This window comes from Cervus elaphus, chromosome 30 (assembly GCF_910594005.1).
Source record: "Cervus elaphus chromosome 30, mCerEla1.1, whole genome shotgun sequence".
In the NCBI taxonomy this organism is placed as follows: Eukaryota; Metazoa; Chordata; class Mammalia; order Artiodactyla; family Cervidae; genus Cervus; species Cervus elaphus.
The window spans coordinates 6,798,404-6,817,261 of NC_057844.1; the positions used below are offsets into that span (position 1 = coordinate 6,798,404).

At 40.3% G+C, this 18,858-nt stretch overlaps 1 protein-coding gene across 4 annotated transcripts in view; it reads right to left on the reverse strand.

The window, feature by feature from the left end:
- Positions 1-18,490, reverse strand: part of PCDH17 (protocadherin 17) — a 111,357-nt gene extending 92,867 nt beyond the window's left edge. For 3 of the 4 annotated variants that reach the window (XM_043892147.1, XM_043892146.1, XM_043892149.1), the window contains exon 1: positions 13,474-18,490. In XM_043892147.1, the coding sequence (XP_043748082.1) occupies positions 13,474-16,044 (2,571 nt within the window). In that variant the 5' untranslated portion in view covers positions 16,045-18,490. The remainder of the gene's footprint in view (positions 1-13,473) is intronic. The other variant, XM_043892148.1, reaches the window with a different exon arrangement.
- Positions 18,491-18,858: the final 368 nt, after the last annotated feature.

An 18,858-nucleotide genomic window follows, 5' to 3' on the forward strand; every position in this document is an offset into this window, starting at 1 on the left:
ATATTATGAGTAATCTAGAGATAATTTAAAGTACATGGAAGGATATGTGTAGGCTACATGTAATTACTATACCATTTATATATGGGACTTGAGCATCTTTAGATTTTGGAATTCAGGGTGTCCTAGAATATATCCCCCACAGATACTGATGGGCAACTGCACAGTTAAGTACTAATTTGGTGAGAAATACCACCATGGTCTCAATCAACCTATACATATATTTTTTTTTCTTTTAAATATATATACATATTTTAAAATATTTAAGTTATACATAAATGTAGAAGGTTCTTAAGTTATCCACATAAAAATATATTTTCTGAATGGATATCACAGGAAAGACATCAGAGGGCAAAGATAAGAAAAAAAGAATTAGAACAGATCAGTATAAAATATAAACAATAATTTCGTTCCATTTGCTTCACTCAAATTATGTGTTTTGATGATACTTTTCAGTTATTTAAACAACTTTTTGAGAAATTTAAACAGATGACACATGTGTTTAGATTATTTGGTTTTATGTGAAAAGAAATTAAACTCATGAAAACTAGTACTTTTGCAAAACATTCACATTCTACCAACATTATTTGCAAGTCACCTTTCCAGAAGATTTCTCACCTGTATTCTTAAAAAAAAAAAAAAAAGCATGTATGATAGTTCAAGAATAAGCACATTATGGAAAGAAGTAAAATTCAGACAGATTATGCAATGTTAATATTTCAGGTCCAGCTTGGGTCCACTGTGTAAGGGAATGTCTGTCCTGGATACACGGCCTTTGGTATCTAGTAGTGCCATGAATCAAGACCCAGCCTGACTGCTCATCTGGACAGAACAGCACTGACTGTTGATGGGCCTTCTTCCCCCCCAAATAACAAATATTCCAGGGTGAATTTACAGATGGACTTGAACTATAATGTTTATATAATTGTGAATATAAATATCCCCATTGAGAACTTATTATTTATAGGCTAATCAATGTAATATTTGACACTGTTAGTTCACTGTTTATGAAAGTCTTTTGTGTTTTCATAAATGGTAGTTGACAATGAATTCTGAACTTCCTAAACTTATATCTCTATGCTCCTTTCCATTGTTTTTTTCCAGCATTTTGAATCTCGATTCTTCTGTCTAATGGGGATAATTAAATTTGTAATATGGTGTGAAAGCTCATTCTGCTTGAAGCCTTTATTTCACCAAGCCTCCTTATTGTTTGACCTGAATTTTGCCATCAAAATTTAAAATTCAGATAAATAGCAATTAAGTTCTGTAATAGTTTAAAAGCAATGTGTGTATGCATGTGTGCATTTAGTCTGTCTGACTCTTTGCAGCCCTACGGACTGTAACCTGCCAGGCTCTTCTGTCCACGGATTTTCCAGGCAAGAATAGTGGAATGGGTTGCCATTTCCTATTCTAGGGTATCTTCCCAAGGCAGGGATTAAACCTGAGTCTCTCGCATCCCCTGTGTTGGCAGTAAAGTATTTCAATTAAGAGTTCTTTAAAATATTTCATGACTTACTCTTGAATTAATGATTATGGCTTGAACTACTCTGAAGAGTGTGGATACATTTTAAACAAGAGTACTGAGATGGGAAAATATTGTTTACTCGAATGTGTAGTTTATATTTCCCCAATATGTGAACTTAAGCATCATATCACCTACATATGGTAGATTCTGAAATTTTAAGAAAAGTTTTGTAAATTGGATTATTATTACTACATGAATTTGATAACTGCCCGTAGTGATTTTCTTCTCCCATTTATAAATGGCAAATGGCTGGTATGAAAATGATTAACTCATAAAATTAGATGTCAATAAATACAAATAAATTTAATCAAAATTTACTTGTTACCATTTATCTATGATTTCATTTTATTAAAAGTTAATTTAGAAAATAAGTACATTTTATGGAGTCTCTATACATATAATTATCTTAAAATTAAAACATAGAAAAAAGGATCACATTAGTTTCTTTTTTTAGTCTTTATTGAGTTTATTTATTTGGTGTGGTACACAGGCTTAGCTGCTCAATAGTGTGCGGGACCTTAGTTTCTCAACTAGGGATAGAACCTGCATCCCCTACATTATAGTGTGGATTCTTCACCACTGTACTGCCAGGAAAATCTCTAGTTTCTTAGTTTACTACAGCTGTGGGGTTTTCAAAGCCTTAACATATATAACATATAACATCTGACATTTTTATAACATACAACATCTTAACATTTAACATCTGAATTGCATAGTTTCAATATTTTATAAACCATACCAAGTAATAGAACAAAAGAAAGACATTCTGACCAACACTGTTTCTGCTGATATGATGTAAATTAAAGATAACATATATACTATATATATTTATATTTATATATGCCTGTATTCTAAGTCATTTCAGTTGTGTCTGACTCTTTGCCCCTCTATGGACTATAGTCCACCAGGCTCCTCTGTCCACCGGATTCTTTAGGCAAGAACACTGGAGTGTGTTGCCATGCCCTCCTCCAGGGGATCTTCCCAACCCAGGGATTGAACTTTCATCTCTTAAGTCTCCTTCATTGGCAAGTGGGTTCTTTACTACTAGTGCCACCTGGGAAGCCCATATTTATATATCTACACACGTAAATATAAACATATTGTGGAAATTGTGAACCTTGACCACCTATTTTCTTCCTATGGACTGGCAATATAATCAGTATAACTTGTAGAAATTTTCATTGCAGTTATTAAAAATGTAATAACTATGGATAAAATGATCAAATAAGCCGCCTTCAAATACATTATTTACCAACAGATCAATATTTCAACATGTTTCTATAAACAACCTTAGCTTTAACCTTAATAACTTCTAGGTTTGAATCCAAGACCCGGCTCACACCTGATCAGTGATCAAATGACATCACATATAAGTCATATTTTAAGTGCCTACTATGTATTAAACTATGTTAGGGTCTGTCAACTACAGAGACAAACAAGATGGATGTGATCACTGTCTTCAACCATTCTCCTATCTAGACCACTCTGTGATAAATTAACTTTATGAATAAAGAGTTATAACACTGAACCAGAGATTCAAAACTATTCAAACTTAATAACATTAGTTATTTTGTGTGTAAATCAATTAGGTCTTTATTAAGAATATAGTTTACACATCTCAGGACTTCCCTGGTGGCTCAGACAGTATAGAATCTTATTGCAATGCAGGAGACCAGGATTTGATCCCTGGGCAGGGAAGATCCCTTGGAGAAGGGAACAGCAACCCATTCCAGCCTTCTTGCCTGGAGAATGCCCTGGACAGAGACCGGTGGGCTACTATAACCCATGGGGTTGCAGAGCCAGACATGACTGAGTGCCTAACACTTTCACTTTACACATCATAATGAAAAGAAGGAATGAACAGAAATTGTGGAGTGTTAAATCTCTTGCTAGCTATCCAGTCTCAATATTTTTATTGTGGCTCTTTAAAAATCTTATGCATTAAGTAGCTAGAGATGAAGCACAGAATTAAAATATTTCCATCAGCTTCTGTTGATTAGATATTATTTCATAGTTCAAAAGACTGCACTTTTCTTTTTGCCTGCTAGTCTAAGTCCTGCTTTTTCAACACTGCCAAATGGTCCTGCTACCATTTACTTCAAACTTAACCCAGCAACAGAGTGTGATGGAAAATAATAACTACTTCTTTGCTGAGACGTTACATGTCAACTTTTCACCTAAGGCAAAATTTAATGGCTGACTTGTGAATCTTCATTTCTAGAGATTTATTATGGAAACACTGACATAACCTTTAACCAGAGCAAACAGAGCCACTCTAATAAGCAGGTAACACCAAAACTAAAAATGCACAAGGAACAGAAAGATCCTGGCAGGAATTAATCTGCCATTTTCACACATCTGCCCAAGGGAAGCATTGTAATTGCAAAAATTTACTCTAAGACTGCTGAGACTCATAGTAATTATGTTTCTTTCTTTTTTTTTTTTTAATAGAAATAGCCACAGGTGGTAACAAATTGGGTTTTGAAACTGGGAACCGGGCATGCATTCTAACCCAAATTACTATGTAATTGTCTCGATTATAAAAAAAAAAAAAAATCATGGAAAACCTATTGCTCAAAATCAGGAAAAAAAAAAAAAGTCTCCTTAAATGTATTCCCTGTCTGGTTTCTCCCAGCTTAGTCATTCTGCTTCATTTGTTGGTATTGGCACAGCTGACGTGAGGGCCACACTGCAGAATAGGCTTTTGTCAGTAACCTTATCTTGACTGGGAATGGGATTTGTTTACTAAGATAATTTCCTTATTTTCTGCCTTATTATCATCTAAGAATAAATACTAGCCTTCCTAGAAGGTCAGGATCTGGAAATTTATCTAATGGTTACTATCCATGCATCTGCCAACATTTAAAGTATCAGGTTTTAAACTATTTTTTTTTCAATCTATGTATTGTATCAAAATATTTCCTATTTTTCATATAATATCTTCTCTCAATAAAGTGTCTTTATCCTACATTTAGATTCATGTATTAGCACCAATATATTTTCATTGCTCCTAAAATTACAAATGCACTCTGTGCCTATGCCATGCCAAGTAAGAGTCACCTATATCTCCAAACATTTCTCATTAATCAGAAATTTCTGATTTAATCAATCAAGATTAAAGTAAGAGAGTAAGGGTTGGTTTAAAACAGAAAAAACACAATTCATTAATGTTACACAAGGTCATCCAAAGCTAAAATAATAAACATAAAGCAATCGAGTGTCTTGCCTTAAAACTATGTGAAGGCAAGTTTGACACAATCTTTAATTCTATCTTAATGGGAATGCTTGTAATGATAGATGATTGATTTATCTTTCATTTTGTATGGTTTATATCTCCTCTTATTCATATTCTTAGTGCATTAAGTTGATTTGCGATAAACTATTTTAAAACAGATGCAAAACTGCCAAAGCAAAATAGAAATTTTGTGTCTTAAGAAGACACAGTAATAGAAGTCACCAATATCGAGCAGTTTCCTGGGTTTTTGCTGATAGAACTATTGAAGTCAAAGCTAATTATTTTTCAAGTTGCCCAGAAATTTTTATTTATTTGCATCAGTAAAAGTGCATTTTGGTAACCTCATACTATGGATGGATAATCCTTCTCGTGGCAATTATAAGTGAGTTGTTTACATATATATGTCAGTTTTGCATATTCGGTTGCTCTGGTGTGGAAAAATAGCAAACATCTATCAAACATTCAGTCCTAAAATAATCTCAGTATATTCTGTTAAAATATGCTGTGTGCAAAATAAAATGAAGATCTTTTAGCAAAGGTTTTTACATGGGAATCTGTGAAAATAAAAGGAATAATATATTGTAAGTATGAAAACTATAGCTTTGCATCTTGAAACTGATACAAATGCTTGTATTGCACATAAATAAACATTAAAAATTGTTCTAAGACATTGTCTAAAATTGTATTCTAAAAATAAAAATGAAATTTTGACCCTGTGTACATTTCTTTCCTATAATAAAATAATTGTGATTCTGCTTTATAAAAGCTATCAAAATTTGGGATATATGTATATATATATATATGCATATATATATATATACATATATTTTGAGTTTTACTGAATTGGAGGACATGAAAATTCTAGGTATAAGTATAATTCAGTCATTGCTTAACAATGATTACTGATTCAGGTAGAAATATTGTAAAAGTATACCAGTTGATGACTTATGCTTAAATTACATTTTTAAAGTTACCACCAAGTGAAGCTTAAGAAAACATACCTAAGCACCACAGTTACTGGAAAGAAATTAGTTGAGTCACGTAAGTTAAACCTATCACTTAAAAATATATATGCCATCAAAATAGCATTAGAAAAGTTGAGAATATAGTCACTATCCATATTATATATATCCATATTAATATAATTTACAAACATGTATCCAGTGTTTCTTGAAAACAGCATATATCTAAAAAACGATTATGAATATATAGCTTTGAAAACATGAAATAGAGCTTTAATGTTCACACTTTCATATTCTACAAAGGCTGCTTCTAGTTGATAAAAGAAGTAAACAAGAAATTTTCCTTTAAATGGCCCCTTTAATATGTTTCACTAATTAAAAATCAATCAAAAATATTACAAACCTAAAAAATAAATATTTTTCTTACAGCGTGTATTCTACCAAACAAAAGTTTACAAGATAATAGCCGTCATTACCTTGCCTGTTTTTCATTCAACACAAATATGGTTCATGACCATTTCAGAGAACAGAAATATAAATAAGAACTTAAATCTTTAAATATTTCATAATGTATGAAATAAAATGCATTTCTTATACCATTAAATTATTTTAATATATTCCATTCTCCTAATCAGAACAAAGTCTATTTATGCAGATTAGTTACATCTAAAGTCTAATTTATCCAACCTGTATTTATCCTTTGATCACAAAGCTTGTTAACTTAAATGGTCTTTTATTGTTATGATTCATTTTCCCATAATTATGCTGTTTAACTGCCTTATTTTTTGAATAAATATATGCAAACGTGCCAATCATATTTAGCACAGTTATGCTAGATGCTCAATGAACTGTAAGAGTCATTTCACTACAATAAAACTCCTTGGAATAGATCCAGGGCAGAGACTACAAATACCAGTAATCAGAATGTCACCAGGATCAGAACAGACAAACAGAAGTGTGTCACATGTATATCAATAGATTCTCTCAAACACTGTCTGAAACCAATTTTACAGTCTATCACTGGAAGAACACAGTGCACAAGAGTGAAAAATGCCACCCACACTCCACAACTTTGCATCTGTATTTTGTTACATCTTTTTTTTTTTTTGCTTTACCTTAAAAATATTGAATTTATACTTCTGCAGTAGCAAGGAAGCAAGACCAGGTTTCTGCTTAGTCACAGGACAGAATGTTGATGCCATTAAGAACTTCTTTATTATAACATAATTTATTTCAGGAGACCAAAGGATAGCAATAAATCACTGTCAAAGCTAGTGGTGAAAGCTATGACTAACTGTAAAATACTGTGTGCCTTTGAAGGGAATTCTTGTCAACATCTCCTTTGCTAAAACAGGTTGACAATAGGTTAGTGTAGGTCCAATGAAGATTTAAAAGTGTTTTGTAGATGAGTGTCAGAAGTTAACACTATCTTCAAATTGATAGGCAAGATGACCATTATGTTAGTCTCTAACAAATAGACAGTCATTGGTTGAAGGAATTCAATAGAAAAAAAAAACACCCTCTCCCTAATGACTTTACTAAAAGATGGCTTTAAGATAATGCCCAGTGGGATTTATTAAACAGAAGAATCACTGAGGGGAATACATTCTGAAGCAATGACTAAAATCACAATTAGCAGGTGCATTTGTAAGAATTTACCCACTATTGAGTGTATTGCAAGACTTCTCAGCATAGGGGAGTTAAGTTTCACTTCCTGACTGGCATCAGACCAGTTCCAGAGGCTTCACCTTCCCCCTCTGGTTTCATCAGCAGGCTCCCAGCATACACTCTCACAGTGCCTCTAGACACCCCACCGCACTACCCGAAGACTCAGAAAACTTGGGTTTCCGCATTGCAGGCCGATTCTTCACCATCTGAGCTACCAGGGAAGCCCCAATCTACATAAACTCCAACCTACTGTCCACTGAAAGCCAGTTATTCCTGAACTACTCTGGAATAACTGCCTCTATTTTAAGGAACTTCAAAATGTTTGAAGCTTTAAACAGTGAGATTATCAAGTTTAAAGATATTTTCAAGGAAAAAGAAAGGTTTGAGTTCAACCTAGAAAAGAAAATTACCTTTGAAATAAAAAAGTATAAAAATGGGCTAATATTTGTGCTTGACCCTTTATGTACATTATACTAAAAATGTAAGGACATATACACATGTATATGCATACATTAATTTGGCCAGGAAGTTTGATTGTTTGCATTTTCATAAATATGGGGAGAGCCAGCCTTCACTGAATTAGGCATGTAAACCTTTATTAACCTTAATTTTTTTTTAAATTTTCTTAATTTACATCTCTTACTTATATAGATGTATTTCTACCACATTTATTACATAAGCAGTACTAACAGTGAAAAATTTGAAACCTGACAATAGTAGTGAAACATGATAAAGTATAAATATTATCCTTTTCAACAATATTAAATATTTATCTACAGATTTAAATATGTATACTTCTTAGTCTTATAAGAGATAATATTTGGGATTATTTTAAAACTAACATTTATTTTAACCTCATATATAAATGTGTATCTATGCATCATAAAAAAGTGAATAAAATGTATTATAAGAGCAACTTTATAAAGAAAAGTTTTTAGAAAATATGTTCTTATTTTATTTTTTGAATGTGACTTGATCAATATAGTTATAGGCAACAGGTAATGCTTTAGAACATGTAAATTTATTTTCTTGACTAAAAATATGTTCAAGCAGTTGAAATAGAAATTTTATTTAGCATGCTTTTCTATGGCCTTCTATATTTCATGATTGCACACAGCCTTAAATAACAAGAAGATGCCAAGAATAAAATCCTCCATGCAGATTTCTATATAATAGTATTTATTGATATTACAAAATTCACTCATAGAATTCAAGAAAAATTGTAGAAGTCACTCAAAGAACTTAAATAAAATTAAAAATCATCTTACTGTTACATTTTAAAAGACTGATAAAGATGTAAGAATAAGACCTTAAAGATAATAAAGTACCATCTAGCTAATATTTTGAAAATTTTCTTGAAAACTAAGAAATAATTGTTAAAGAAACTATTACCTCATGAGCAGTTAAATCAGCTGATACTAAAAGTGAGCCTCAGGGTTCTAGTTCATATAGTAAAAATGTTATGACTTTTGATTTTTTATTTATTGTAAAATAGAGAAATGCACAGAGATTTACACTGCAGCTGAGATTTTCAAAAGCACACGCAAAACTAAGAATAAAAATAATAACATATTAAGAATGATAATTTGAATTTTAAACTCGTCTCCAAAGAAACTCAAACTGCTGAGTATCCACCTTAACTGCTGAGTATCTTTTAAAGTTCATCCCTACTTTATTCGTACTATTTTTAATATATAGTAAAAACAGGAAGCCAGCTTCCCTGGTGGCTCAGATGGTAAAGAATCTGCCTATAATGCAGGAGACCCAGGTTCAAATTTGGTTTGGGAAGATCCCCTGGAGAAGGGAATGGAAACCCGCTCCAGTATTCTTGCCTGGAGAATTCCATGGACAGAGGAGCCTGGTGAGCTACAATCCATGGGGTTGCAGAGTCGGACATGAGTGAGCGACTAACACTTCAACTTCAAAAACAGAAAGATATGTTTTATGATTGTGTATTCACATGAATTTGAAGTAGAAATTAAACCTACCTTTTAAAAAACTTTAAAAAATGCAATTGGGCAAGATAATTCTAGAGGCATGCAGTAAGATAGGGATATTCCCTTCCTACTCAGCCCATCACAAACCCTAGAAGTAGAGACGTATATCGAGTTTATGGAAACAAGTGCATTTACCCAATAAAACTGTTTCATCTTGGAATAATACTGAAAAAGATTCTTTAAAATCATGAATGAAAAAAAAGTTATTCACATACTTTGTGCTTGTTACTGAAATGCCTACCATTCCAGAGTATGAAGTGAAAATAGAGGTCTTGAGAACTCATCCGGGCCCCAAGCCAAAAATCTCTTATATTAGAGAAGTAGGAACAAGACAGACAATGGTTAATGTTGCTAGGAAAGATGTATTTTGTCTTTCACCCTTTCATTCTAAGATACTGAGTTTATTGTCTACATTATGATTCTAGAGTCCTCTATGCCTCAATCTCATTTTTATATATTTGGATTGACTGAAGGTATTTTCATATGTTTAATTCACTTTTATTGAAAAGGCCATCCAGGTATATCAAAAGGATTTCCTCTTCCAGGATAAAAAGTCTAAAGTCAACCAGAATGTGAATCTTTTAAAATTGAACTGTAAAACACTGTGTAAGAATGTATTCCTTTCAAAAATTTATTTTAGTATATCTTATTCTGTTGGCTCAACATATTTTCTCCTATGACAGCATATTAAGATGACTACATTTTAGGTGCTATCAAAAAAAAAAAACAAAACAAAACTGAAAACACAGATGTTCAAACAAAACTGGAAATTCTCCCATCAGTGAGAAGTCCCCAGCCTGCTCCCTCTTGCAACCAGGACATCATTGAAAACACCTGTGGAAAATTTACCTGCCTAGCTAATAAATAATTCTTGATAAGTCACCTTTAGCAGTAACTCGTGACAATTAATAATGACCTCCACTTGATTTTAGATTCTCATACTAAATTATGAAATAATCCACATGAAAACTGCTCCGATGAAGAGTGTTTTTATAAATTTGTATAATAATCTATTTGTCTAACTGACCATAAAATCTGTATTCCTGTTTTCTTCCAAATTACTTTTGTGGCTTTAAAGTTAATAAGATATTTCATTATAATAGTATTGTATTATGACTCACACTACTGAGGATGTTTTAATCACTAGTCAATTGTTTGAACACTTTATAGACTGACTTTACATGGGCTAAGAAACTTGAAGAAAATCTGCAATAAAATACCTTTCCACAAACCACTGTTTTTATATCAGCTTATATGATTTTTCAGCATCTATTCTCAATAAAAATTCATGCTGAAAAATCTATAGATATTAATCTTAAAATTTTAGAGCCTGCAACTCACACAAAATCTTTTGAGAAATTTTAATTTGAGTTGTACCATAAGTCTTATAAATCCCAAAGTTCCTAAATTTCATTTCACCACCCTTTAACAGTGTATCTCAAAACAGTATTTTTTTTTTCATTTCATCAATAGAAATGCACTGGGAATATTCTAAACAGCACCCAAGATGCTGGAAAATAAAGATAAACCAGACCCAACAGCTCCTAGTCCATCCATATTCTGTGGATTAAAATTCTTCCTTCAGAAATACACGGGTTTAATAGTATGTTTCCTCAGCAGGCTGTGTTAAATAAACACACACTAATAAATGAACTTGAAACAAGAATATGGGATGCCTGAACACTTTAATTTGAGCATGTCACTTCAGCATAAAGTGGTTGCAGCACATTAGTTTTAAAAAGAAAGAAAAGAAGCAAGGTCACTGTACTCAATTTACTCTATTCCCCATAATAGGCACTGAGAAAAACCTGACACACTTAAAAGGAAATTAACATATTAGGAACTTAAAAGGCATCCCTTATAAGACTGCAAAAACTCAGTAGAAAACAAAAGAGCCTGTTTTAACATTGTATATTGAGGATATTCCCAGGCTAGAAGCAATATGGGCAACTGAGCCAGGTTGGAAACCATTTCAAGAGCTTAAACTTATCCTGTGCCTTTATGTCATGAAGTAAGATTCTGGAAGAAAGGGAATAGCAGGAAAACAAGGAAGTTTGCCTCCTTTGTTTTCTGTTCAAACTTTGTTTTCTGTCTCCCCAGCCTTGTTTGACTCTGTGTGTGTGTGTGTGTGTGTGTGTGTGTGTGATTTGCTCTGGCTCAAGTTTTACTGCTAATGAGAGGAATCATCATCATCTGTCCCTCGGGCAATGGCCAGCTTCAAGAACAGTATGGTGTAAACACTGTAAAGGGACCCCTGTCCAGCAAAACCTCCTGGGTACTTCCACCCAAGATCGCTCCTCACTAAACTGATCAGGAATCAGACTTGCTGAGGATCTCACTGCACAAACTTCATTCTTATTGGACACTAAATAAGAATTCAACTCATAGTACTTGAAGTGGAAGATTACGCATTAACCCTCTGTGATATCTTTTTAGCTGTCAATGGTAAAACTCTAAGAAAAGTATATAACAAGTGTATTTATAGAAATTATCAAAAATACCAGTTTTACCCACAGACTTTCATAGAAACTATAATTTTTCATGGGAGAAATTTCTTGTTCAGTTGTATAGAGATCTCCAAAAATCACGATTACTAGTGTATAGTAAACACTGTAAAAAATGGGATTTAAAACTACAGTGGATACTTTAGTATGCAGTAGTGTTCAGTATGAGTCTGATTTATAAGGACATTAAAATATTATGACACTGTTTTGCTGAGTTTTACTATTTGTTACACTTCTGTTTAAAATGATAAGATTATGAAATTCTACTACTGTTTTATAATAATAAATGTTTTTAATAATAAAAAACATTACTGAGTCAAGTGTCACTAAAAGGTATTTGTTTTTTCAAAGCACAAAATTCTGAGCAAATTGTTTTCATTTGCCCCAAACTAACTTTCCTCCCAAAATGTCACTTTCAGTAAACTCAATTTCAAATTGCAAGTATTGCTCATCCAGAGTAATCTTTAGCAACACACAATGATAAGCAAAAATTAAGTTTGTTTTTATGATACAACTCCGTAGTAGATAAAGAAACTAGGTAGTAACTAAACACAGCACAGTCAACTGCTTTTGTTAGTCTAGCGCCCATGCTGGGTCAGTTAGGTTTTTTTCATATACCAATAATGTGAATCTACTATCTGATGTATATTAAATATCACTTAGATATACTGAAAATATGCAGTATGCAAATTAAATGCATCCTGGAATTCTTTTTTGGTACAGGTGCCTTTAGTGCAACTTTGCCTCCTGTTTTCACAGCAGAGAATGAGACCGCCCCTCTAGTGTATCTGTTCATCTCTCAATGACCGTAAGGAAACAGATCAGGAAAATCACAGGACAAAATAAATAGAAACTTTTCATAGATATATACAAGTCATATCTAGAGCCTATACTTTTTCAAGTTTCTCAAAGATCTTCAGAGTATAATTCACATTTCCAAGCTTAAGCTACACTAATGCTCTGTCTGCAGTTTCAGCTGAAGAATTAATAAGATTTGTGTCCTTTAGAATACTTTTCAAAGAGAAGCACTGATTTGGGGGGTGGTGGTAAAAACTGATATTGAGTCAGGCTCTGAAAATTCTGACTGGTTGTTGGTTGCTATGCTGTACTTAAGTAGTTCGCTTCTTTTAAAAAGTAGTTAACTACTTAATATTGGGGAATCCATTTCTGTCTTTTGCTATCAGATTTTTTTTTTAATGAAATACAAACATTTTAAGTGAATTAACATGAAAAAAAAAAAAAGTTCTATTCTAGTAATCCTCTTTTGCGGAGAGAAATGCAGACCAGCAAAGTAAAATGAACTGTGAACACTGAACCCAGGTAACATTGTAAAACCTATAAAAAAAAAAATAAACGTTTAAAATGCAACAAAAGTAAGACATTTTACATCTTGTAGGTTTTCGACTATTCACATGGGAGGGGTTATGTGTAGAATATATTGGTCAGGCAGTGGCCAAAGTGGAAATCCTAGTAAGTGCCCCTCTCACAGCAGCTGGCAGTGTGGCTCGTCCTGTTTCAAAGGTTTCAGGACAGCTCCCCAAGCCAACAAGAAAGTGAAGTCCCAGTGACGCTAAAAGTCTCCTACCTGAATTATGGACATCCGCGTGGCTGGGGTCTCGCTCGCGTTTGTCCCTTGCCCGGTGAAGCTGGTGTGGCAGCCCGCGTGGCCCTGGGGAACAGTCAGGTTGTTGGAGGCCGGTTTGAGATACATCACCTCGGACCGCGGCGAGCTGAGCGGCAGGCGCGTCTGGTAGTCGAAGTACATGGGGGAGGTGGCCAGGGAGGGGCTGCTCACCACATTCATGACGTTCATGGCGTTCCTCTCCTCCACCTCGCTCTGCACCAGCATGATATCGTTCTTGTTGATCTTCTTCTTCTTGCCCTTGCCCCCGCCCAGCTGCGGGTGGCTGTACTCGGCGATGCGGCAGTTGTAAGTGCGAATCTCCTTGTTCTCGCGCTTGCACTTGACAGCGATGGTGATCATGGCCGCTAGGAGGATGATGGAGATGGTGCTCAGGGTCACGATGAGCGGCAGCGACATGTCCCAGTGGCGCTGCTCGCCGTTCACCCGAGGAACGCCCTCGGGCAAGGAGCCGCTCACCGAGCGGATGATGAGCTTGGCCACCGCGGACAGGGTGGGCTTGCCGTGGTCCGTCACCTTCACGACCAGCTCCACCACTGGCGTCACGTCTTCCCAGAAGGGGTGCAGCGTGCGGATCTCGCCGCTGGATGGGTCGATTTCAAACAGGTGGTCGTCGTTCCCGTCCACGATCTCGTAGGTGAGGCGCCCGCTCTCGCCGAAGTCGCTGTCGAGGGCGCGCACGGTGCTCACCAGGTAGCCCAGGCCGGCATTGCGCGGCACCTGCAGCTCGGCCGTGTCGTTCTGCAGCGTGGGCAGGACGATCACCGGAGCGTTGTCATTCACGTCCAGCACCGTCACCCTCACCGTGGCGTTGCTCTCCAAGTGCGCGGGCGCCCCGGAGTCCTTAGCAAGCACCTTGAACTCAAACGCCTTGGTCTGCTCATAGTTAAAGGAGCGCAGGGCGTAGATGGCCCCGTTGGTGGGGTTCACGGACACGTAGGTGTAGATGGACACGTCGCCGATGTGCGAGGGCAGGATGGAATAGGACACCGTGCCGTTTTGGCCCAGGTCGGGGTCCTGGGCCAGCACCGAGCCCAGATACTCTCCCGGGATGTTGTTTTCGTGCACCTGCAGCACGTAGAGCCCCTTCGTGAAGCGAGGCGGGTTGTCATTCTCGTCCAGAATCTTGACGGCGAACGACTTGGTGGAGTTGAGTGGAGGCGAACCCCCGTCCCGCGCCACGATCGTCACGTTGTACTCGTCCTGGGTCTCGCGGTCCAGCGGGCGGTCGGTCACCACCGTGAAGAAGTTGTCGTAGTTCTCCTCCAGCTTGAAGGGCACGGAGCCCCCCGGGCCGCCCAGGCCGCCGCCGCCGCCCGGCCCGCCTCCTCCCAGGACCCTGCACTGCAGCTGCCCGTTCTTGCCCGAGTCTCGGTCGGTGACCCGCACCAGGGCGATGACGGTGCCGGGCGGGGCCGCCTCGCTCAGCGCCCCCTGGCGCACAGAGACGAAACCGATGGACGGCGCGTTGTCATTGCGGTCGATGAGCTTGACCGTGACCTTGCAGTGGGCCGGGATGGGGTTGGGACCCAGGTCTCTGGCCTGCACGTCGATCTCCAGCATCCCGTTCTCCTCATAGTCCAGGTTGCCCTTGACCCGGATCAGGCCGGTCTTGGGGTCGATGGAGAAGAGCTCCCGCACGCGGTCGGGCACATAGCTGCTGAAAGAGTAGAGAACTTCGCCGTTGGGGCCCTCGTCGGCATCGGTGGCGTTCAGATCAATGACCACGGTGCCCAGCGGGGCGTTTTCGGGCAGCTCCACCAGGTAGGAGGGCGCCTCGAAGACGGGGCTGTTGTCGTTCGAGTCAATCACCTTCACGTTGATCTGCACCGTGGCGGAGCGCGGCGGCTCGCCGCCGTCCAGGGCGGTCAGCACCAGCGTGTGATGGTTCTGCTGCTCGCGGTCTAGCGCCTTTTGGATAACCAGCTCTGGGAACTTGGAGCCGTCGCCGCGGGACTTGACGTCCAGCGCGAACAGGCCGTGGTCGTCGCGCGTCAGCAGGTAGGTGCGGAGCCCGTTCTCGCCGGCGTCGGGGTCGTGCGCACTGGTGAGAGGGAAGCGGGTGCCCGGGGCCGCGTTCTCTGAGATGTCCATCTCAATCTGGTCCGAGGGGAAGGAGGGAGCGTTGTCGTTGATGTCCTGGATCTCTACCTTGATCATGCAGATCTCCTTGTCATTGGCGAACACCTCGAGGGACAGCTGGCACTTGGCGTTGTGGCGGCACAGAGACTCGCGGTCAATGCGCTGCTTGGTGTAGAGGAGCCCGCTGTCCGCTTCCACGTCCAGAAGGTGCGGCGCCGAGTTTTCCAGCACCCGATAGCTGCTGGACTTGCTTCGCCCGCCACCACCGCCGCCTCGCTCTGCGGGCGGAAGCCCCGGCTGCAGTCGAGCATCTTTGCCGATGTTGCCGATCACCGTGCCGGCCCCTTGCTCCTCCGGCACTGAGTAGTTTAGGTTTTTGAGTGTCAGGGCAGGAGCCCATAGGAGGAAACAGCAACAGATGGAAAGGTACATCCCAGACCGGCGGGGTGTTGGCAGAAGCAGCCGGACTGGAGGGGCTAGCGGATGGGTGCGCGCCAGCTTGGGGCCCCGGGCGCAGCTTCCGCGCCCGACGCGAGCCACAAATCTCTGGATCCTCTCTTCCTTCCGCTCCCGGGATGCGGCACCCGGCGGTCTCTCCTTATTCCGCTCAAGTTCCCCGAACCTGTTGATCTACAGCATCCGCACTGGGCTGGGAGCAGCGGTGCAGCGGAGCTGCAGGGGCTCTGAACAAGGCGGAGGCTCCCTGCGGCTGGGGGCGAGCCCGGGGCTTTGTCTCTCCCTCCTGGACTTCGGGTGACTCAAACTTGAGCGATGAGACCAGCGATAAGAAGGAAATCGCGTCTGGGGAGGGTGGTAATGAGCTGAAGAATCCGTAGGTTTTCCTCACTCCCGCTAGGGCGCTGCAAATCCACTCCAGCTTTTTGCCTCCGGAATACTCTTCACATCGAGTGGGGGAGGGAGCTGGGAGGTGTGTCTCTAGGCAGATCAGAAAGTGAAATCCTTACTTGTTTCTCTTCTCCAGTGATGAAATTGATGGGAATGAGGAACAACGAAGAGAGAGAGTCAGATATATTGAAGCTTCCCCGGAGCCTTGTGAGATGTCTGCTTGCTTCGCGGGTTGGTCTGTTTTCAGGCAGCGTTTTGCTGCATTTAGAGATCTAATCTTGCATTGGCGGCTGAGGCAGCGGTGGCGGCAGACTGCATCTCCAAGCCAAGGGTGTTTCTTTCTTTTTTTTTTTTTTCCCCCTTCTCTCTCTCCGTTCCGAGCAGCCGAAGGGAGGGGAGGAAATGCAGCGCAAAGAACTAGTGTCCGGATTTGTAGTTTCCTCCCTCCACGAGGCTCCTCCCTCTCTTCCTCGGAAAAGGCTCTCCCCCAAGTCGAGGAAGCCACAGCCTGATCGGCGTTTGCGGTTTGAGTCTGTTGGGAGGGGGAAAATGTAGAGATGTATCTCCGCCTCTGTTGGTAGAACGCACTCTGATTTCTCTATGCTGAGCCAGTAGCCACCGCTACCATCCCATTCTCTGCCCGCGAGCAAGGACTTCTCTCCCTTGCAGTTTAATTCCAGTTTGCTTTTCTTCCCAGGCGAAAGGAAATCAACAGGCAACTCATGGTTGGATGTGCAGATTTGAAGGGGGAGGGAGAGGCGGAATAAAAAGAAGGGGGAGCCACCCTCCCAGTCCTCACACACACACTCTCCCTGTCTCTCGCTAGAAGGGAAACAGTCTCTGCATTCACAGGGCTGGGCTGTCAAGTGCCTCTCTTTTCTTTCTATTCAGCATCGCCTTCCAATGGCCCTGCCTCCCAGTCCTCTTCATCTAGAAAGGAAAACCTTGGCGAGGAATAAAAGTGGTGAATATTTGAAGCGAATAAAGTGCGGGCTTTTTCTTTTTTCTTCAATTTTTTTTCCCTATAGTAGGAGTGGGCTGGATGAAAGGAACACATCAAGGTTTGGCGTGATGCATTCTGCAGTCTCGCTCTCACAGTCTCTCTGGGCGAGTCGCGAGGGCAGCGGACGAAGAGCTGCGGCCGCGGCGGTCCAGCCGGGGCACTCGCCCCGGGGAGCTACCGCCCAGGGGATGCTAGGCACGGGTCTGTCTACACATTATCTCGGGTTCTCGAGGCGCCTCGACAAACGGGAATGACACATCCAGAAATGCAGGTGTTCCGATCTGCCGGATGAGTCAGAAGCAGCGGAACGAATCGAATTCACTCTCGCCTCATGGTCCTCCCTTCACAGACATTAGTTGTGGCTTCTTCCTAACGCTTTCTCTGACTCACTCTACAGAAAGAAAAGCCAGATTCATGTTTTGGGAAAAAAAGAAAAAGCGAGAGAAAGGGAGGGAGGGGAGGAGGGAGGTGAAGCTGAATCCAGCAGCACTTTTACTCTACCTCTTTCTGCCGGAGTCCGAGGCTCTGGAAAGCAAGGCGTCTGTTTTGCTAGGTGTTTTTATTTTAAAAAAGAAAAATAAAAAAATAAAAAAATAACCTTCCCTTTTTGTTAGGCGTAAAGGAACCCCCAAATCTTTCAGAGTCTTGGGTGAGAAAAAAAGAGAAAAAAATCTGGATTAGAGAGACTGTTCACAGCTTAGCTCCGCATCACAGTTCACGATTTTCCTGTCAGTGTTTTCTATTCACAAAGTCCAGTACTGATGTGCGTAGTTAATTGTGCAGTCCGTTGTGGAGGCTTTTTTTTTTTTCCTCCTTTTCTGTCACGGGTGGTCTCTTTCAATCTGGTGCCTGACAGGATCAGCTCACAGCCTGGGAAAGACGTGCGGATTTCAAAGCAAATAAATCCATGTCCGCAGGCACAGCACCGGTGGAAAAGAAAGGTGAAAATTCAACAGTTGGAGCGGCGTCCCCCCCGGCCGCCCTCCGCTGCCGCATCCGCCGGGCTCGCAGTCCCAGCTCTCTCCCCAGCGCCTCTCGCTGACTGACTCTATTCACCTCACGCCGCCGCTTAAACATCGATACTGATTCCCCGCCAGCCAATAGGCGCGAGGCGCCAGACCCGGCCTCCCCGGTCCCGGTCCAATGGGAACGCCGGACAGACGGAGGGGGCGGTGCCTCCGGCCCCGGCGCCTCAGAGCCATTGATCAGAGCCGCGAGACCCGGCCCGGCCGGGCTGGCCCAGCCCCGCGCTTGCCGCGGCGGGGGCGCCCCGGGCCTCGCCGCAGGGTCCCCCGAGTCTTAAACTGCCGGGAGAAACGCCTCCTCCGTCTTCCTCTGGAAAAAAAGAGAATCTGAAAAAAAAAGTTTGACAGCGATTTATTTATTGTTTTATCCGA